The sequence below is a fragment of the Eleutherodactylus coqui genome, chromosome 6, assembly GCF_035609145.1.
Source record: "Eleutherodactylus coqui strain aEleCoq1 chromosome 6, aEleCoq1.hap1, whole genome shotgun sequence".
NCBI lineage: Eukaryota > Metazoa > Chordata > Amphibia > Anura > Eleutherodactylidae > Eleutherodactylus > Eleutherodactylus coqui.
The window spans coordinates 179,753,660-179,776,391 of NC_089842.1; the positions used below are offsets into that span (position 1 = coordinate 179,753,660).

The 22,732-nt window shown below is 41.5% G+C and overlaps 1 protein-coding gene across 2 annotated transcripts in view; it reads right to left on the bottom strand.

Moving 5' to 3' along the window:
- Positions 1-2,667: 2,667 nt before the first annotated feature.
- Positions 2,668-22,732, bottom strand: part of STARD9 (StAR related lipid transfer domain containing 9) — a 143,639-nt gene continuing 123,574 nt past the window's right edge. For both annotated transcript variants that reach the window (XM_066608347.1, XM_066608348.1), the window contains 10 exons: positions 21,362-21,559; positions 20,691-20,865; positions 19,772-19,915; positions 18,236-18,335; positions 16,740-16,888; positions 16,584-16,648; positions 16,271-16,476; positions 12,618-12,697; positions 10,356-10,514; positions 2,668-7,728 (listed from right to left, as the gene is read on the bottom strand). In XM_066608347.1, the coding sequence (XP_066464444.1) occupies positions 7,627-7,728; positions 10,356-10,514; positions 12,618-12,697; positions 16,271-16,476; positions 16,584-16,648; positions 16,740-16,888; positions 18,236-18,335; positions 19,772-19,915; positions 20,691-20,865; positions 21,362-21,559 (1,378 nt within the window). In that variant the 3' untranslated portion in view covers positions 2,668-7,626. The remainder of the gene's footprint in view (positions 7,729-10,355; positions 10,515-12,617; positions 12,698-16,270; positions 16,477-16,583; positions 16,649-16,739; positions 16,889-18,235; positions 18,336-19,771; positions 19,916-20,690; positions 20,866-21,361; positions 21,560-22,732) is intronic.

Genomic DNA, 22,732 nt, shown 5'->3' on the forward strand with positions numbered 1-22,732 from the left:
CAAGTCTTTATTCATATGTGTGCTGTACACAAAAAGCTGTTTTTAAAATGACAGAATTGCCAAAAAACGAAAATCCTAATGTTTTCCTTTTGCTTGGCTTAAATTCATTCAAAAACTGTGGGGTCAAAATATGCAGTACACCCCTAGATAAATTCCTTAAGGGGTCTAATTTTCAAAATGGGGTCATTTGTGGGGGTTCTCTATGGTTTGGGGCGCTCAAGAACTCTACATGTGTGCTATGGGGTCTAAAAGGACATCAAGCAAAATTTCTGTTCTGAAAGACACTGACTACTCCTTTCGTTTTGGGCCCCTTTGTGGACTCCGATATAATATTAGGGCCATAATGGGTATATTTCTGAACACGGGAGAAACAGGGGTATCCATTTTGGGGTGTAAATCCTCGTTTTCATGTAAACTATAGGAAAAAAATGTGTTTAAAATGATAGAATTGCAAAAATATGAAATTTTATTTTTTCTCCTCTAAATTGAATTAATTCTTGAAAAAAAACTGTGGGGTCAAAATACTCATGACACCCCTCAGTGAATACACTAAGGGGTGTAGTTTTTAAAATGGGGTCATTTGTGGGGGTATCTATTATTCTGACACTCATGAGCCTTTCCAATCTTGGCTTGGTGTAGGAAAACAAAGTGTTTCTCAAAATGCTAAAAAGTAATGTTATATTTGTACGTCTCCTAAATGGTAAAAAAAAAAACGAAAGTTTTTCCAATGTGCGCCCAAAATAAAGTAAACGGGTGGAAATATAAATCTTAGCAAAAATTTCTATATTATGTTTGCACATATTTAAAGGGGTTGTCCCGCGAAAGCAAGTGGGGTTATACACTTCTGTATGGCCATATTAATGCACTTTGTAATGTACATTGTGCATTAATTATGAGCCATACAGAAGTTATTCACTTACCTGTTCCGTTGCTGGCGTCCTCGTCTCCATGGTGCCGTCTAATTTTCAGCGTCTAATCGCCGGATTAGACGCGCTTGCGCAGTCCTGTCTTCTTCTTTTCTGAATGGGGCCGCTCGTGCCGGAGAGCGGCTCCTTGTAGCTCCGCCCCGTGCCGATTCCAGCCAATCAGGAGGCTGGAATCGGCAATGGACCGCACAGAAGACCTGCGGTCCACCGAGGGAGAAGATCCCGGCGGCCATCTTCACCAGGTAAGTAAGAAGTCACCGGAGCGCGGGGATTCAGGTAAGCACTATCCCGTTTTCTTTTTTAACCCCTGCATCGGGTTTGTCTCGCGCCGAACGGGGGGGCTATTGAAAAAAAAAAAAACCCGTTTCGGCACGGGACAACCCCTTTAAGATATTGCAGTTGGAAATGTGAAAAAATTACGATTTTTTTCAAAATTTCCCCAATTTTGGCGCTTTTAATAAATAAACACAAATTCTATTGGTCTATTTTTTCCACCTAAATGAAGTACAACATGTGGCGAAAAAACAATGTCAGAATCGCTTGGATAAGCAAAACCTTTCTGGTGCTTTTCCATGTTAAAGTGACACATGTCAGATTTGCAAAATTTGGCCTGGTCATTACGGCGCAAACAGGCTTGGTCACTAAGGGGTTAAAGCAGTGCATGCTTGTCAAGGCGATATTTGTCACATGCTTTGTGTGTAATCAGCTTTTTCCTTTTCTCTCCACAAATTATGGAGGTTGGTCCATGTGGCTCTGTGGTAGATTTTTTTTTTTTTTTTCCATAGCAAAAATAGGAATACCTTGTTCAACCATCTTCATGTAGCGGTTATCTAACATTATCCAGTGTTTGCATTTTGGAATTTAGATTTTCGTGCCTCATTCAGATGGCTGTTGTGTGCAAATCCCAGCCCGATCGTGGGTCTAACTGCCCTGAACTCAGAAGAACATTCTGTTTGGGTCATTAGACCTGGCACAAGGCCAGGATTTGCAAACATCTTAATGTAGGCTAAGACCTGGTCTACAGGGTGACTGTTGGTCAGGCCACAACGTGTCTGCATTGATTTTCTATGGTAAAAAAAAATTTAAACCATTTAAAGGCCACTTCAGATTTCTCTTAGCATAGAAAATCATAACTGTTTACTCTGACTTGCCCCACATTGTCAACATTTAAAGACATGGCTTCTGGTTTACCAACAACCAGCTAGACCCAGGTCTAGTAATACGGCTCCGCTTCAGGCTGTATGCACATGGGCGGGTCGGATTCCGCATGCGGGATCCCATAGCGGAATCAGACCCTGTGCCCTTCCGGAATCCGCGCATACCTGTATTGTGGATGGTCTGCATTTTTGACATAGCGGACGGCTTCCATTGACTTCAATGAAAGCTGTCCGTGCGGAATCCACAGGACAATGGAGCATGTTGCGATTTTTCATCTGTGAGCAGAAACCGGAATTGGTTTCCACTCTTGTGCAGGAAGAATCAATTTTGCATCGTGCGCTATGGGTGGTATTTGCTGAGGAATCTGGAGGCGGTCACCCTCTGCGGATTATGCAATTCAAATCTGGCCGTGTGCATTCACCCTTCCTGAAGTAAAGGGAGCTAATCTGTAATGCCTCGTGTAACCTGACATACGGCACTGTTTTTGGAAGGTCCTGGACAACCTTGGCTCCATGGTGTCATTCTATAAAACACTTCAGCTTTCTGTTGGTTTATCCTTGTAGTAAGATAAAGACAAGACTGATGTATTTCAAATATTTTATTTTTCTTCATTCTGATACAGTAATTGATTACAAATGGAAATTCATTGCAAGCAAATATGTAAATATAAATAACTTAGATTGTAAACTTATAAAAATGTATACATTTTATATAAAAATAAACTTTTTACTGTACAGTAAATTGTATCCTTCAGTATTCTCACAGGAGCCTCCACATCTACCTCTTTTACACTTAGTAACACCGTTGTTTTGTACAAAACTGAGGAATGCTGCAAAAGTTTTACTTTTCACAGAAATCTAGACCAGTGGTCAGTCCAGGACATGCTGGGAGGAGTAGTTCCACACCATCTGGAAGGCTGTATGTTGGTAACCGCTGATTTAGATTGTTCCTCTAAAACTACGAAAAGCAAAGTAAACCTATGATCTATTTACCATTTTGATGGTGAACAATGTATGAAAGTCAGTCAAGGGGTGCTTATACCAACCTGTCTTTTGGCTATATCTCAATATACCAGCAGGTTCCCTAATGATGTCTCTTCTGGCGCAGGACACAGGGAGTCACACATTTCCTTTTAAAGAATTATTCCGGGAATTTACTTCTGATGATCTTTCCTCAGTATGGGTCATCAATCAGCTGATCCTCCCATACAGCGGAGCTGCAAGTGTAATAGAAGTCTTGCTGAAATCAATGGAAGTGTAGTCATCTATTACACTTCCACTGCAGATGTTCGGCTCGGCTGCACTGACAGCAGGCGGGACAATCGGCTGATCAGAGTGGATTCCCACCAATCAACAATTGATGACTTATGAAGAGGGATGATCAATAGTAAATTCCTGGAAAACCTCTTTAGGGCCAGAAATCTGTCCAGGAAGAAAGTGGTCTGATGATACCCTTATCATTAAAAAAAAATAATCATCTAAAAGGTGAATTACTATTCTTGTAACAAACTAGTAATTTCAGATAATGCAAGGCTTATATGTAAAAAAAAAAAAAATAGCTCTTGTACTTAAAATAATCGTCCCGCACGGCCACTCTGTATATACTCTAGGGAGGAACTTCTTAAGATTGACACTTGAAACACCTGTCTAAGTATGATCTCTGCAGGTGCACAATGTGCTTTCTCTATGTAGAGGCGCACACACACCTCTTCATACATAAGGTGCAGGTTATGCCAATGGTGGGCCTATGCAGAAACCTATACCAGCAATGAATACATTTCATGTATAATTAATGCTAACTCCTTGCATAAATGTACATCCACCCCTGTTGAACTGGTTACACCCTGTCTGAGCAAGCTGTGCCTTCCCCTCAAAAAATGGCATGAGAATGTAAAACTTTGCACGTTTTTTTTTGTACAAACAAGACTTGTGCCAACTTTTACAACTTTTCAATGCCATTTTTAGCTTAAGTCTTCCTCTAGGATTTTACATATAAAGTGAAGAGTGACGCATGTTCACCGCAGTGCATCCTTGTCAAACCGAATGTTGTCCAAACTGCTCCAAATTGTAGAGTTGGACAGTATTCAGACAGCTGTATTACAGCCGTGTGAAATTAAATTGCCACTCCCGTAAAAACACATTTTTTCCATGCCTGCCTCAAGCTGGAGGTTTCTATGTTTTTTTGTTTTTTTTTAGTCTTGCAGTGTCACATCTATCCCAGGGTGCAGTCAGTTCTGCATTAACTACGGTTGAACCTGTAGGGGAAGATAGTTGAATTATCATCATCACCCTCTATATTCACCTGAATGATCTGAAGACCATAAGTATACAGTCTGACAGGAGTGCATGTCTCCTCATCACAGTTGCTGTCATAGATCCCTGCAACACCACATGCCACAAACAGAGAAACTGACTAGAAAATGAATCCATAATCTCAAGTAGATCTGAGCTGGTCAGAACTGAGATCACATGACCATCTAAGGAAAAAGAGGCTAGTCGTTTCAGACAAACTACTAACCAAGATAACACTAGCTCACATATATACTGGGGGAATAGCTGCATTATCAATGAATTAAAAAAATCACTGGAGTGGCCCTTTAAATGGTGTTCCACTTGGATGATTATTTTCATTTGCACATATGTTACAACTGTCCTAAAAGGAGAACTTTCAGCAAGTGGTTGACTTAAAGCTCCTCTAGAATACAAACTATTCATTCCCCTGTCATTTACATAGAGAGAATAGGATGCTATGTCGATCTCTTATTATAGTCTTTATCAGAAGGCCTGTGCAATCAATTATGTCATTACTTTATTACACCTAGATCCTTCTGCATTATGTTTAATTTGGTATATACTGTATAAATAATGGACCTCCTGTATCTAAACTGTCTAACCCACTCCAACCACCAATCAGTCCAACATTCATTATTTTAGTCCAAATTTGGAAATGTAAGCGGAGCTCTAATTGGCTGCTCTGAGAGCAACAAGCACAGTTTGGAGAGCGGACGCCCATTATTTCTTTATTTTACAATTGAACACATTGACTTGACTAGTATTACTGTAATGCAGAATCCTGCAGTTAAACCATTTCTATTCCACAAAAAAATCCTGAAATGTAAATCTACAACAGTGGAATATTAATACTCGCTGCCGCCTGTATCTATGTATAAATAATTGATTCAAGTAGATTTGTGGACTGACCTTCCATAGATTACAAATTTGCAGGTAAGGCAAGTACAGCATATGGTACATCATATCTGCCGGTAAGATAATTCTACATAAAGGGCTGACTTCATAAATATGCATATCATTCAGTGCATGTTCGGATTCTACTTCCAATCTATTACATATCTTGCCCACTAGTTACTATATGCATAAAGGAAATCTGCCTTCACTGAAGGCAGCATAAGAAAGTGACAGGCAGGCTGCTTACAGTGATACGTCTGCTCTTATACAGCTGTGCAGTAGTTTGGGAGAAACTTCCATTTTATTAGTAGCAGACAGACACAGAACTAGTACCTACAATTCTTCAATTATGCTTCTCCTCCAGTCACCTTCCTATGCACAGTCACTGGCCAGAGGGTGTGTTGGGCGGGGTTAGCTGCAGCTCATGAATATTAAACTACTGCTTTTAAGTAATCTTCTGTGTTGCTGCTATTCATAAAATGCACGTTTCTACCAAATTACTGCACGGATGTATAGAGCAGAAATATCGCTGTAATCAGTATGCTCATCGCTGCCTTATGCTGCCATCAGAGAGGACAACATAGAGATGGTGATAGATCCCCTATAAAGAGGTAATTAATCTGCATCTGGTAATAAAACCCTTTTCAGGTTTGGTTTATACCCCCATTGGCTGAGCGTCACATGTCCCTGGCTAGTAGCATGCAGACAGTGACCGTCCTATACCAGCTGTAAAGACACAACCTGCCACATCCTGCTAACAGGTGATGGTTGTTCACTAGAAAGCTACATAAAATTAGGAATTCTCCATATTTTGCATTGTCTATATTCAGCACTGTAAACCAGAAACAACTTGTTTTGTACCCTTTTATTACTCAAAAGTGCCTTACTTATGTATAGTATGTGTATCATGTACATTCTGTAATTCGCGCCCTACAAAAAGCATAAAGTAGGTTTTGTCTTATTAGAAAAGTAGAAAGTACCTTAGTTCTCAGTGCCGCAATGTGATATTGCATTTCAAAACTAAATCATCAGGAGAGGTGCACTTTAAAAAGTTCTCTCTCAGATGTATGAGTTTTCTGGGCTGTGAAGTGCTAGAGAAATTGCCTATGCTGGAATCTCTATAGCTGAAACATCTTATATTCATGCCGATTCATTGACAGCGGATTTACAAGAGCTGCTTCCTCTGGGATCTCTACAGCTAATACTGCTGGTATGTATCTGCAGCTCACTGCAGAGGTATTGTTCATCTCTCTTATTTGCATATTACCCAGAGGAGCATGCATGGCCTTATAAGTCTCCTTGCTCTCCGACTCTATGCAGCTCTGGGCATGTACTAGGTTGAACGGATATTTCGGTTCCACAAACTTGTTACCCAGTGACCACTAATCTAATGAAAGTTCACAGTGTGGTTTGGATGTTGTGGCTTAGCTCTATAAACCATTACCATCTCCTGGCACTTCACAAGTGTTTGACAGGCTGCCCCTATTCCTTGTCATACTATCACTGTTATACAATTTTCCAATATGGTTTCTGCTGCTCACACAGATGTATGGTTTGTGTCTGTACGGTTCAGAGAGCTGTAGGGTATAACATACCACGCACCTCTCCGTCCAGCACATGACCAGTGGAGATTACTGTCAAATAACCAAAGGCAGAGATGATGAAACGAGAAATTGAGTATATTGGAAAATTATAGAACTTCTCATACAACGAAAACGCTCCGTATGCTGACCCCTAATATGCACAGACCAAGTGCTGTCAGCAAGATGTAACTGTTTTCAAACCCCATTCTAGTTTCAAGTTAAGCAGTAAATGGCTAATAAACTAGGATTGTTTTAATAAATACTTTTCTTAAAGAACAGTTCTGGAGCTTCATTTCTGTTATTCCTCTTAGAAATATATGAATTGACAACTGGATGTTACCACTTCCCTTGACAAAGGGGTGCGTCCATAGTCTGATAATGTCAGCACTGATTCGACACACCCGACTGGTAAACACTAACTAACATTTGCTCAATTTCTAGGAGAAGTAACAGAGGAACGGCACAAAGCACATTTAAAAGCGGCTCTAGAATGGTTATAGGTAATACAAGTATTTACTGAACTAGTCGTGGCCGGAGAGGTGACCAGTCCTCTTTAAAATAAATAGTTGGGACTTTCCAATCCCACATTCATCATATACAAAAGATGACAAATCAGTGTTCACTTAAATATATCTATAGAATGCAGCTACAATGGGGAACCTAAAAGCAGACAGTGTCATTACTGTCTCCGAACTGCCTGATGCTACATCATTTCTGACCTATTGATGTGAAAATTAACTTAGATTGTTGATAGTTGAAGTCCCTTCCTCCAGATTACCTAGAGAGGAAACTGGCCAGGTTTGCAATCACCAGAGGCTGACGTTTGCTAATCACACTGAGTAGCCTAGAAGGAATAGCTGGTGCTCCAAGGTCAACCTGGGGGAAAAACACACGAAAGAATGAATATAATTCCAGTACTAACATGGATCTCTAAATCACTAGATTCTAATGAAGGATGTCACATACATGCACAGTCAGGTCGCTCCTGCTACTGCTTCCACCTACATACAGGTTCTGCTAGTTACAAAGAGGGGGATCCGCATTCTCCCAATAGTTAGTGTTCTGGAACGGGTATCCCCACCTGTCCGACACTTACAGCAAAAATAGCTATTGTCAGAATACTCCTTCAGGATGCTTTCACACATCTACCGTAAAAATTTGCTGCAAATTGTGCAATCAGCATATCAGCTGCACATCAGAGTCATGTTAATTCACATGTTAAATATGTGGCTTTTGGTTCAGAATAGTCTGTCGCATTTGAAGGGCGTCACACTACATGCTGTTTATGAAAAATGCTGCATTTTTTGCTATTCGTTTCTGCAGCTACTTTTAAGCTAACGTTTTCACAGCCAGATCTTGGTGGGAAAGCAAAAGAAAATATTAAACATGCGGCAAAGTGTTTTTATCTGTCGTCCCTTTTTTTTTTTTACCCTTTACCTGGGCATTAGGGATGGTCTAACTTCCCTGATTGTCCCTAAGTGGGGAGGGCAAACAGTGCTGCATCAGACACTCCAAGACAAAGTGAATCAGAGCAGCACTAACTAATCTGCTTCCCGCCAGCCATGGGGCACCTGAGGCTCCTGCCTGCTCCCCTCAATTCCAGCAATCTCTCACCACTAATTACAAGCCCTGCACAATTACGGAGCACTTCAGACATGTACATTCCAATGTAATCATTTCTAGCAATTTTCAGCAAGAATTCAGTCCTGCTGGTTATGATTGCCAACACTGGCAATTAAGCGAATCCTTGACATTTTGTCATTTGAAATTCCCACAGTAAAGGCTTGCCTGGTTAATTGAAGAAATCCCAATATGTCATGTCAGAAATGCTTTGCATTCCACGGAGGACTGAGCCGCACATTTCAATTCTCTTGACCCACTACATTCCAGAAGGGGCCTTCTGGATGACCAACATCCACAGTCCAGAAGCAATCAGCTCGGAGGGAAGCATATATTTATATTCCACAACACTTCTGCTCGATTCATCCCAAACAACCTATCGCTGGGAATCAGGCAACCCAAACAACCAATCGCTGGGAATCAGGCAACCCAAACAACCAATCGCTGGGAATCAGGCAACCCAAACAACCAATCGCTGGGAATCAGGCAACCCAAACAACCAATCGCTGGGAATCAGGCAACCCAAACAACCAATCGCTGGGAATCAGGCAACCCAAACAACCAATCGCTGGGAATCAGGCAACCCAAACAACCAATCGCTGGGAATCAGGCAACCCAAACAACCAATCGCTGGGAATCAGGCAACCCAAACAACCAATCGCTGGGAATCAGGCAACCCAAACAACCAATCGCTGGGAATCAGGCAACCCAAACAACCAATCAGGTTATGAATCAAGCAGAAGTGTTTATAGAATATAGATATATGCCGGAGGGCAAGCTACCCCATTTCCTTTCAAGATCTAAGTAGAAGGCCATTTTCAACTTCAATTCAGCCATAGCCTGGTTCACCTTGGCGACTAGCAAAGGAGGAAAATCCTATATATTGTAGTAGATATCTGTCAACACAGGGACACAATTCCACCTTCAGGAAGGCAGAACAACATGCAGGAAAGGAAGCAACTGTGGCTTATACGGTTAAGAAAATGGTAGTACATTCCAGCTTAAGACATGGATGGGGGCAGCGAGGGTTTTCAAGAATCCGCTAGTACAATATAATCCACTCTACTTCCCCCAGTTGCCTCATCTTTCTCCATTTCTTAGTATACTGCCATCCTTCCACATCTTAGTTCGGCAGGGTGCAGCTTTTTAAGCACAAGTCTGTCACTCTGCACTGTAGATGCAATTCCACTAGAGCGGCTCAGCTCTTTGACATTTAGGCAAGGTCTTTGGCCAAAATGTAATAAAACACTTCACATCTTTTTCTGAGTTATGCTGGGTGTACAAGGGACAATTGTCAGCTAAATGACTGCACAAGTTCTGGCGTCACCACTAAGGCTGTTAGCGCTCGTACAGAGTATTTAGACAGGCAGCTCACCGCTTCACATTCTACTGCTCTTGTACAAACTTCTTTAGCTCAGTGCCTACAGGAGGGGTATAGCTGGTAGGAGGAGCCAACGCTTTTTTTTTCCTACTTAGTGCCTACCTCCTCGTGGCAGTAGCTATACCCAAGGTCTTGCTGTGTGTGCCCAAACAATAGAGAAATGGATTTTATGCTAAGCAATAAAAATCCTGTTTTTTATGTACACAAGCTGCCACCAAAAAGCGTGTAAGGCTTAAAGAGTTATTCCTATCTAAAAAAGTGATATTGTTAGGACAGTTCACCACTTTGGGAATGCTAAGACTACGTAAAGCACCGTGTCTGGTAAACAATGTAGAGTGTAGCGACTCCTTCATTCAGCTCATCGGCATGGGTGCTGGTGACCCTCAACAATGTTATTTTAATGGCCTATTCTGCAAGTTATCAGCAATATAGTTCCCGAAAACCCCTTAACTTTTGTGTTTTACCCTCTTTACCCTGTACAATAGTGGTTACTGCTTCCTACCTGTATCATGTAAATGACTCTTGTGATGGTTTCTCCATCGATGGTATCAGGCTGTAGAATCCATGCACTGGGCATGAGCTCGCCTCGTATAGTGTCTTTACTAGGACGTGGCATAGACTCATTATATACAGACTGGAAGCACAAGCTGTGACACTTCTCCTGTGAACAAGACAGACATTATTAGGGTGCGCTATGGGCGTTTAGTGAGTTGCCCACCTCTCCAAACTATTTTACTATAATTATGATACATGAGATTAGAGGAAAACCGTGTGAAGTCCAGGAAATCTTTCAAGTACCAGGCCTAATCTTAGAAGCAATCACAAGACATTATCGCCTTAAGGAGGGCCTGTCACTGGCTAGAATCAGTGGGGCCAGCAGCTGTATCCCCATATTTTATTTTTATCTTCATACTCCCCTTCATTTGCCTGGACGGGCTCAGCTTAGGTCTGGCTCCTGGTGCTCTCAATGTGTCAAATGGCCAATGCCCTCCACTCACTCTCATACAGTGATGTCAGACTTGATTGTCAGTAAGGCATCACTTATTGAGTGGTGGGGACCGCCCGCTTGACACACTGCCCCTACCGGTATTCAAACCTTCACACTGGTTATAAAACTGCGCAATTTTCAGGTGATGCAAGAGTGAGTGAAAACGCAGAATTATGAAACTATTGATTTTCGATAGTTTCCTTCACATTTGCGATGTTTTTACTTGTGCGATGAGGTGAGAAAAAACAAATTTTAAAATTGCAGCACATTCTATCTTTCTGCGTTTTTTTTCTCCAATGTTTCCCTATGGAGCCTCCTTTTTATCGCATCGCAAAGCACGAACTTGGGTTTTTCACGCCATTCGTTTTTAACATTAAAATGTCCTATTGACTTTCGCATTAAAAAAATCACGGCAAAATCACGTGAAAAAAGCATGAGAAAAATCACTAGTGGCAGTGATGTTTTTACGAGAAAAAAAACTGTGCTGACACTCAAAACTCGTGGGCAAAAAGTCACGATTTTGCCGCTCCAATATCACAATCGCCAGTATGAGTCCTGACAGGGAAGTGCTCTCCCATGAGCTAAACAGCAGTTTTGTGTGTGAGAGAGGTTTTGGCTACTAAGGGCCCTTTGACTACAGAAGTGCCAGATAGCCATCCCAGCGATAATCGCTTCTGTGCTTTCACACGGGATTGGATTATCACTCAGTAAATGGAGCTGGAGTGGCCCACCCACCACCATTCACAGTAAACAGGCCTGCCTCACACAGGGCGTTTACAAAACGCTGCCTTTTCAGCTGTGTTTTCAGCCCAGCTGAAAACGCTGCCCATTTATTTCAATGGGAGACTGAGCTGAAAATGCCCAAAGATAGAACATGCAGCGCTTTTCAAAGCGGCGTTTTCAGCCCTGTGTGAGCAGCCCCATTGAAATGAATGGGAGCCTTGTACAGCGTTTAGAACAGGGCTGAAAACGCTGCTGAAAGCGCCCTGTGTGAAGGAGGCCTTAAGATGCGCAGTGAGATTGATATCCGGACTTTGGGCTGACTAATGAAGTTTGCAGATGTTCTGCTCCTCCAACCAAGCCTCAACACAGCTTGTTGTAGGACATACTGCTCGGTCATGTTGTAAAAAAAAACAGAACTATACTAAAGCAATGCCACATTGTCCAGAATGTGTCTGTACCCATTGGTGTTGAAAGTGGATGTCACCTATAACCAATGGCTCTTGTCAGTGGATTTTAGAAGGTCCAAAAGTGCTACACTGTCCCACCACCAGACCCCGTTGTCAGCTCCACAATTGGTGGCATCCTGATGGTGTCTGTACTGGGATATAAGGTGTCATACTCTCCTTACGGCCTCATGCCCACGGCCGTGTCGGACTCCGCCAGCAGAACATCGCAGCGGAGTCTGACATGGCGTCCCCCAAAGACCCCATACTCACCTCTCCTGATCCACCGCGCAAGTCCTGTCTGGCGAGCCGGCACACATGTGCAGTACAGCGCATGACGCGTAGTCACACGATACTTCTGCTGCGCTCACTACAATGGAAGCTGGCCGCACATTTTCCCGTTTTCTTTCACGCTGCAGAATTCAATAGAAGCTTATAGCTGCGGGATAACACCGCGGATTTTCACCGTGTGACACACAGCATAAATCCGACCCTGGTCACTAGTCCTTATATCCAATGCTCACACATCCGATTTACATATCACCTTCTGACAGCACAGGATTGGTGGGGGGACTAATACTTTTGTCAACATAATTGTATATCTACTAACCTGTTTAAACTCCACAGCCATACAACAGAAATCCCTGGGTTGTTTTAGGTAGCAAAGTGACGTGTCAGTCATCACATGAACTAAGGAAGAAAAGAAATACCAATTACTAGACCCCCAATGTCCCCCATTACAAGTTAGTTAATGTAATGATTTGTTTTATACAAGTCTTGGGTATTGCTGGTGTTCTTACTGTTGCTACTAGATACAGTTGACATTACAATGGTATGAGGCAGTATTCAACAGTATTGTATTTGGTACTAAGTAACGTTTGAAGTGATAATGGTAGAAATCTCTCCTTTACAGCGCCTCTCCTTAACAATAGGAATGGTGCAGTTACTGACGCAATTGAATGAAAAGTAAGTCATACGCCTCTTAGGAAGAGCGTGAATCATCCAGAATGACCCGAGGTGCAAGTAGGTTATTTGGCTATACACCAAATGGGAACTGCATGTATTTTTATAGCTATAGATATTGTGTCACGCTCTTAGGCCCAATGCCCATGGACGGATTATCGCTGGGGAATTCACAGCCAGACGCCCGCTGCGAATTCCACAGCAATGTCCATCCATAGACATGCTATGTTAAAAGATTCTTCAACTGTGATTTTTCGCTCGCAGGAGAGAATCGCAGCATGTTCTATTTTGTGCGGAAAGGCACACGGACGGCTTCCATTGCAGTCAATTGGAAGCTGTCCGTCCTGCGATGTTCTACACAGTGTGCACTGCGAGAATCTGCATCACCACCAACGCGTCATGCCCTGCACTACTCGCTGTGCATTGGGACAGGTGAGTATAGGATCTCTGGGAGTTGCCATGTCTGATTCTGCTGCAATATTTCACAGCCGAAATCCGACCTGGCCGTAGGCGTAAGGCCTTACTTGCAATATATATATATAATTGAGGGGTGAGTCACACTAATATTCTGCTTTCCTCTCTCAAAAACTTGAGGAAGAATGTTTTAAGCAGCCAGCCTAACAAGCATGGATGGCAGCAAAAGGTGAGGCACTAAGGACGTGCCCTAGGGCCACTAACAAAGTCCATAAAGCACAATAATTTTCCTACATCTATCACGGAAATCAATCCTATTTTCTTTAACAAATCTATGCCCTCATAACTTTCATGGCAGTGATGCATGCTCTGCTGCATTAACAAACCAAACAGTTAGGAATTAATCTGAAGTTAATGAGTAAATCTTAAATGGACACTAACTTTTCACATAACTTATGCTTATGTAACAGCCTATGTGTATATCATCAATCTTTTAATATACTTATTTTTTGTTTTACCACTAAAAATCAAGTTTTGAATGCCTAGCACTAGGAGTAGCTTTCCAGCAATTTTGCAATCCACAGCTTGTCCGGTATTTGCCTTCAGGGACATGGGGACAGCTCTAGTTACTACATTCAATAGAGGGATGGGCATACAGCCGATTTGAGTAGGGCTATGGAAGGCAGCATGGGCTGTGTGGGAGAGGATGTCCTGACCAGTACAGTACAGGACTGGAAGAATGGCTGCTTAGGACCCACCCCTGGATTGCAAACAGGGTAGCAGGAAAATCTACATGGAAAACTGAATTGATAGATCTCAAACTGGGTGCCAAGAGCAGCAAAACAGTCGGCAATAAAGATTTGGGCTGTTATTAAAAATTTTTTGAAAACTCGGGTGTGCGTTAAAGTTGGAATCACACAAGCAGTTTTTGATGCCAAACACAGCATTTAGATCCAAAAAGTATAAAGAAATGACTGGTGCACTATTATCCTATAGATATAAAATAGAGACTCTCCCCGCCATGAGGAAGAGGCAGACCAGAATACAAATGGGGAGTGGAGTCTGGCTGCAGACTGGTCTCCCCACAATATTCTCAATGCATGATACAGCTTTATATTCTCTATAGAGTATATAACAGCCATCAACTGTGCAAAATTCACCCCAGTAGACATTAAGAAGAGATGCAATCGAGGCCTCTGGGAATTTTTTTCACCTATAGGCTTGTCCCAAGATCAAGGGGCATAACTACCACAGTATCAGCCATAGCAGCTGCTACAGGGCTCACATCTCCATGAGTATGCAGTTACTAAGTGGGGGAAGACTATAAAATAAGAAACAATAACGTAAGTGCCCCTGTCATTACAGGCCTTCCTCAGTTCCAGTTAGTGTGATCCTGTGCTAGGTGCTAAGTGATCCGTATGGCCAATACCCAGCCTCAGCGGATAGGTGTCTTGGCACGTGACCTTGTTACCAAGTGACTGAGGAAGGAGCAGAGCAGTGGTAGGAGCAAAAGAAGCAAGCATAAAAGGGTCAGAAAAGGTGGCATTATTATAGAGGGGGCATGAAAAGGGACACTTTTATAGCATGGTGGGCACCAAAAGCGGGAATTACTGTGTGGGGCCTAATTACTACGTGTGACACTACAAATGGAAAGCTTGTGTAGAAAACATACAGACAGTGCTGGAAAAACAAATTGCCAAAGATGTCTATGTCAAACTCTAGAGACACTAGGAGAAGTCATCATTGTGGTCTGAGATGGATGAAGAACAAAAGGGAAAATGAACAACTCCAGTCATAGGTGGTCACCTGTGATCACTGGATATAATGGTACTGTAGTTACTTATACAGCTTGCAGAGTGACTGTGTGGAGCTGGTATCATATAGTCACTGTATGGAAGCAATATTGGTCTTTATTGAGTAACAGATTGAGATTCAAAATTTTGATATGGATCCCAGTCTTTTCTTGTTATACATGTGCTAAAATCCATGTGCTCTGTGAAAAAGTTATAAAATTCCTCTATGCCAATATGGGAATATCCCTGATGGCCTAAATATTTCTCTGTTATTGATAGGCTCTGATCAGTTCTCCTTACAAGCTGATTAATCCTTTCCAATAGAAGCACTCTTCCAAGCTACGAAAACAGTTGCTAAACCTAACTAGCTTCTGAATCCGCCCTCTCTTTCGGATTGAGCCATGATCAGTTAATCTTTCTCCGCCCCTAATTACGTGGACATATAAACACAAGGATCAGAAGGCTAGATTTCTTAAAATACGGGTAGACCGGCAAACTCCAGCCTCACCATTGCTCTCGCAGCTTTTACCAGAGGTGCCTCAGACTCAGATACCCCATAATTAGGTATCTAAAGTCCTTCTGCTCCTGAGGTAATACTAGATATTTATTACCCCAATGGTTGTATTGACGAATGGCAAAGTAGTGTACCCACGCATCGTTGCCCCCTTTTTTCACCCCTATTTCTCTTTAAATGTTCCATCTATAACTGCACTATCAATACTACTAGCAATTTTCCATTTTTTTAGGGTTCATGTACATGGATGAATTTAAAGTTGTGCCTGAGATTTGTATCAGACAGCATGCTGTCCGATGTATTGGACCCCGCACGTGTACACGTGCTCTTTGCATCCGAGAATACGATGTGCTGCTATTTTCTGTTTTTTACTTGGACTAAGAGCCCATGTGCACGCACCTATTCTAACCAGTGGGTGCCATTTTGGTCTGATTTCTGGAGTGATTTTTTGCAAAAACCATTACATTTATGAAGTTGAATTTTTCCATAAAGGAATGACTGAAAAAGGATTTAGTGTTATCAACAATGGTTGGAATAGGTTTGCTACTAACTGCCCAGAATGTGCAACATTTTACTCACCCAACTGAATATTGCTGCCCAGTCTCTCATGTACATCGGCTGTAAGGATGGACGGGTCATACAAATGCCTTGTGCTAACATCTTTCACCATGCACCAGACATCAGGAAGTGGCCTGCTAATGACTCCAGCGCCAATAAATCCATGCTTTGTTGGTGATGCGTAGGCCTTATAGTACACCAGGACATCTTTCTCTGTGGTCTGGTATCTGGAATGGACACAAGATTATAATGGAGTTTCACAAACGCAGAACCCTTCACAAGTTGCAGCCTGCCTACACACAACCTATTATATTCTTTGTTTGATTCTGCTTACATCCATCCAGCTGCTGCTTGGCGATTATACAGCTTCTTTAGATCGTAGGAACAAGCAGACATTACCTTAAAGAAACAGAGAAAATATCGTGAAAAATTGTAAAGTTGGAAGTGCTGATTGCCAGTTGTGTCACTGAGATGAACACACAGAGCTCACCTCCGCCATTGCACTGGCCTGGACCTGAGTGGCAAGCTCCTGGTACACCACTCCGGAAGGCTGAAGGAAAGAATCGCTCTGGGGAGAGTAGGGAGTTGATTTTCCAGGTAAAGATTCTACAGCAGGGGTAAAGCTTGTCCTCTGGGGGTCTGAATGCAGAAGTAACATGAAATGTTTAGTTATATAATAATTTTACATAGAATGACATTTTGCAAAGATCTGAAACCATGTGTTTAACCCCTTCCCAACCCTCGATTTATATGTACTGCAGAAACCATCCTTACACAGCTCCATTGCGGAGAACATGAAATAGTTATGAGCCTCAGAATATACGGACACAAACCTTTTTTTTTTCTCAAAAGAAAAGTTTCGTTTTTTTTTTTTACAAGTCGTAAACCATAATAAAAACTTTTTAAATGTATAAGTTTGGTATTGGAATTGCGCTAACCCACAGAATAAGGCCAGTTAAGTCGTAGAGGTGTCTAGTGGTCAACAAGCTCTACACAAGCGAAAAAGAGCTCCACTACACCCAAGGAGCCTCTAAGAGCGTTTTTATAGGCCAAGGGTGGAAGCAGTTTTTAGGACCTCAGCTGACCAGAACATTCATCTAATCGCGTCACAACTCTCATCATTTACATATCTGCTTTAGATGGAACAGCATGCTTAGTTTTGCAGCAAAGCAACTTCTTCTAGGCGTTTGATTTTTTTTTTTAAAGAGTGTATGTAGTCGTAAAGGAATAGTTCATATGGGTAACAGCAACAGGAAAGGGTCAGGCTATGTGGTCTCCAGTTGGGTGGTTAAAGGTTAGCCACTCATTGAAACAAAGGGAGACACCGTGGCATAAGCCCTTTCCAAGCAGCACTACAACATTTTAGTAATCATTAAGGTCATAGCATTTGACCCCTCAGCCATTGGTGGCATGCCCTAGCATATTCAATGTCTGTGTTGAGAAAACACCCTTAAAAGAAATTCTGTTCACAATCCTGACTAGTAATATAAAGCCTCATTCACTAATGTATGTCAGTATTTGTAAGCCAAAACATGGAGTGGTCCATAACACAGAATTGATGCAAATCTTTACATTATAGTTTTTCTCTGTATAGATTCCGCTCCTGGTTTTACCTTACAAATACTGATGCAAAATGCTGATTGTAATGGCACCCCCATATTATACATAGCGGTATTCTTTTATGTTTACAAGGCCATTTGATCTCTCTTTGGCAGTTACATCACATTTAATGGCAGGACTAGTGCAGCGTGCCATGTTATTCTAGCACTAAAATGACAACCCCCAATGAGACTCCATCATATGACCATGATTTCTGCTATGTACAGAAGCCATGATGCAGATGTGAACAAAGTCTTAGGACTTATCCACAGTTGTGTATTCTGTCCACCTGGCATGAAATTATCAGGCAGAACTTCAACCATCAACTACAACATTTCACCCCTAAAATCAGTCCTCACATTGAGAGAAGGATCTGATCATACATACCAGGCACTGAAATATTGGCAGGGGAGAATAGGTCACATTTCCTCACTGCAGAGCGACCTCTTCCAGAACCCAGAGCTGAATCCAAATTTCTTGGTAAAGTCTATTAACGAGAAATTAAGATGAAATTAAAAAGTATGTTAGAAGGTTCATCATGATACCCGAACCATGTGCAGCATGAAGCAGAGACCGTACACTGAACAATGAGTGCTTCAGAAGGAAGTGATGCAACGTTTTGGTGAAAACATAGTTGTTGGGTTCAGGGAGACTTGTGTGCTGACCAACTTCTTCCCACCTGACTAAACTTCATTGACAAGAGTCTCCCTATAGAAGTAAACGGGCAGGAAGAATCTGGAAGGGAGTCATCCAGTGGATACTTTGGCTGGAGCCGGATGCTTGGTTTTCTCTGTATCACTTCAGAGTAAAACCTAGTTTAGTGCCCTCGGGGAATCTGTCTTGCTGCCTGGGGTTCGGCAGCATGGACCTGCTAAAAAGTTTATTTTTTTGAAGCACAATGTTTCTTAAAATGTATATGCTGCCCGTCTCAACTAAATGCATAAAGCTTTCGTACTTAAGAAAATCTGGCTCCTATTAAAACCTTATTAGACTGGTTCAGCCAGTTATAAATTGAATCAGGTTTCTTTTCTTCAGAGTCTATTTCTTTTTAAGGATTATTTTTTTTCAATTTTCATGGCAAATGAATTGCAAAGAAGAAATAAATATCCATGGGCAAGAATGCACCATGCTGAAAGTGCAAAAGAGACATGAACGAAGGGAAATGTAGAAGTGCAGGCTTTATGCTGGTTTGGGATTGTGATTCTGGCACAATTTATACCGCCATTTCCCATCACTGACTGGCGTTAAGGAGGCCCGTTTACCTCCCATATAAAAATGTATTAATTTCAAAACCCTGCTTGCCCTATAATGCTTTAAGTTTGTCTACTGGTTTCCAGGATGCTATACCTACACAGTTACTCAATGTATGATGCTTGTGCTCCATTTGCTTAATCCTTAGTAAATCCTTGGGGTTTTAGGCAATATTGTTTTTTTGGTAAAAAAAAAAAAAGTTTTTCCACTACTTAAATTGCTATACAACCACTCTGTCCTTCCTGGTTGCTGCGGACCAGGAGATGTGGCTACCGTAGCCAATCACTGACCATATCAGTGATCTATAGTGATTGGCTGTGACAGTCATAGGTCGTAGTCAGCAGCAACCAGGAAGGACAGAGTGCTTGTCGAGCAATTTTAAGTCGTGAGAAAACTTCTTTAAGTTATCTTTTTTGCCATAACCTGTATATTTAAGTGGTGAAGATAATCTGGTCATCTCTTTATTGTTTTACTCCATGTGTGTGTATATATATATAATTCATTTATCACCTCTAGCTTAACGAGCAGGAGTGTGTTTCCTCTCTGTATATTCAGTAACATACCCTTGGTCACGTGAGTTTTGGAGTCTGCTTGGTTGATATGGACAACCATTTTACTGTTGGTTTGCACTAGTTTTCTACATGAGGACAATATTGTTTAGCGGATACTCACCTCCTGGCTGCCGAGTTTGCTGCACTGACCAATTGTCGCAGTCATGCCACTGTTATACCCCGAGGTAGGCCCTGAAGACAGGCTGAGACTAGAATTGGTGAATAAAGTGCTGGTGCTTACAAGTGTCTTCATTTTGGTATCCTCCTATAAAGGGTAAGTAATGTGGACAAATGTTTAATTACAATGTTCTCTAAAACCTTGTGTACCCTTACAACCTCTACTGAACGTATTCTTTGGTCTGTTTGTCCTCCAACGCAACTTCTTCAAAAATCATCCACTTTTTTTGGTTTACATACACATCGGAAAACCATTGCTGAATGCTAAACATTTTAGGTGATGCAGGTCTACAAGTTAGATACGAATATAAACTTATTACCAGTGTTTACAGTGGCCTGTAAAATGACAATAATTACAGGTCCTAATAACCTGCTCAAGTACCACCAGCCTCAGAAACAAAAATCAGATGCATCGTTATTTTTTACCGACACCGGAAAGAAGTCCCCTACTTTTACAAAGTGTCCAGGAATTTCTGGATGGTTGACAACATGGCTTCTGAAAGGAATTTGACAAGGAGTACAGAGCTCAAAGGGTGAACTTTGCCCATAGGTAGCTTGGGGCATGCTTACCATACGCATATTAGCCTTTTACGCCCCACTTCTACACGAGCCAACCTAAACAACCAATCACCGTGAATCAGCAAAACCAAATAACCAATCACCATGAATCAGCAAAACCAAATAACCAATCACCATGAATCAGCAAAACCAAATAACCAATCACCGTGAATTAGCAAAACCAAATAACCAATCACCGTGAACCAGCCAACTCAAATAACCAATCACCATGAATGAGTAAATCCAAACAACCAATCAGGTTGCGAATGGTGTGGATTTGGGGAGTAATATAGATATATGCTTACCGTACTTAGACTACCATGTTGTAGCCGTCTCCTCTCCATCTCGGCCCTCTCTCTTAACTTGTCCCTTGCTTTTGCTATTTCAGTTTTAGCCTCTTCTCGAGCCTTCTGGTAGTCTTTTAGCATTACCTCAATTTCAGAAGGACACTGTTGAGTTCTACTCTTTGGTTCTTGAATCCTTAAAGAGAAGCATTTATAATATATTACAGTATGCAGCTGATAACCAAGTTATATCTATTGTATTTTCAAGTACAGCCCACTGAAACCTTTATATGCTACAGTAGTAAAGGGCATTTTCACCCAGAGGATGCTGCAGAACTGCTGACAGCCCTATGTGGGGGGTTATGCAGCAGGGATATAGCATACCTTTTTGGATCATGTTACAATCACCTGCATTGAAAAAATGGTTTCATCACCCCCGCTGCCCATCACTAGTGCTTCACTGAGCTGCAGCTACAGCTCTGATTGACAGCTGCAGTGATCTCCTAATTGGTTGACTGGCTATAGAATGGAGATAATCTCAAATACATTTGCAGCCATAGTCAGTTGAAGTAGCGGGTCTGTTGAGTGTACTTCTAAATATACATACAGGAAAAAACACCACCACAACCTAAAGGTTTGCACCAATATATGGTTGACAGGTCATCTTTAGTAGACGTCTAATGTGCTCTAACCTGGTATTATCAACCACATCCCTCCTGAGCTGTTGCAGGTACTCTCTACGGCGGCTGGGCAAGTCAGACTCTTTCAAAGAAATCAGCGATAACTGTGACCCACTCAGATGTTTTTGGGGGCTGAGACTTCGACTTCTTCTAAATATCTGAAGCCTCTCCTCTCTTTCCTTGCGCAGGTTTTCGATCACTTTCAAGTGCCTGAGGTAAAAAAGACAGCAGTTTTTTGTGTGTACAATAATCGATTTTTTTTTTGCTGCTCTCCCCATTTTTTAAAAAGTAGTTGAGAATTGGCAACTGGACAACAAATGTACTAAGCATAAATTATAGTGCACATCTACCACTAGAACAGATGATTGTGTGTATTAGCTTTATGAAGGACAGCTAATACACACATAAACAGCAATATAAGTGGAAGGCTGCCTCTGATATAAAGCAGCTAAGCCGTAAGTGAATCTACAGTGGTTGAAATTGCAGAGTTTAATGTTCTGTTACATTTGAATAGTTTGAGAGGTTGGATAATGCTGTATGTAGGTAGCAATAAGATACAATGCTAATTCTAAAATATTGGGACGCTGTGTAAAATGTAAATAAAAAAGCATGCAATGATTTTGAAACCTTATATAACCATATTTTATTCACAATAGAACATATATCAGAAGGTAAAAGTGAAAGTTATTTGCAAATACTAGATCAGTGTCCAGTCTTACAGCAAAGTGACAGACTAACCAGTTTCTGCAGAATTTCGGAAAATGAAGTGTTTTAGTGGCTGCTGTTGGAATCAAATGGCTCCCATAATTTTCCACGACTGCGTGAACTCATCATTTCCATTCTTGTCACAGTCCATTTTAAATAAGCTTTGGCCCAGAGAAGACGCCAGAGTTTCTGGATTGTGTTTATGTATGTCTTCTTTGCTCGATACAACTTGCATTTGTGGATTACAAGATGAGCTATGTTCACAGACCATGATCTATGGAAGTATTCCTGAGCCCAAGCAGTTGTTTGCATTACAGAATCATACCTGTTTTTAATGCAGACACATGAGGGGCTGTAGATCTCAAGCATCCAATATTGCCTGTCCGCCTTGTCCCTTGTACACATGAATTTCTCCAGATTCTTTGAATATCCATAATATCAGAAGATTCTAAGTCTTCGTAATATTAAGTTGAGGAATATTGTTCCAAAATTGTTTTACAATTTTTAGACACAAGTTTCTTCCACAGATTAGTGAACCTCTGGCCATCTTTGCTTCTGAGATGCTCTGCCTCTCTAAAATGCTCTTTTTAAACCCTCCGGCTGTTTTTCATTATGATCACTAACTTTTCCAGCCTTTTGTGAGATGTGTTGTTGCCATCAATTTCTAAATAAGTAAAT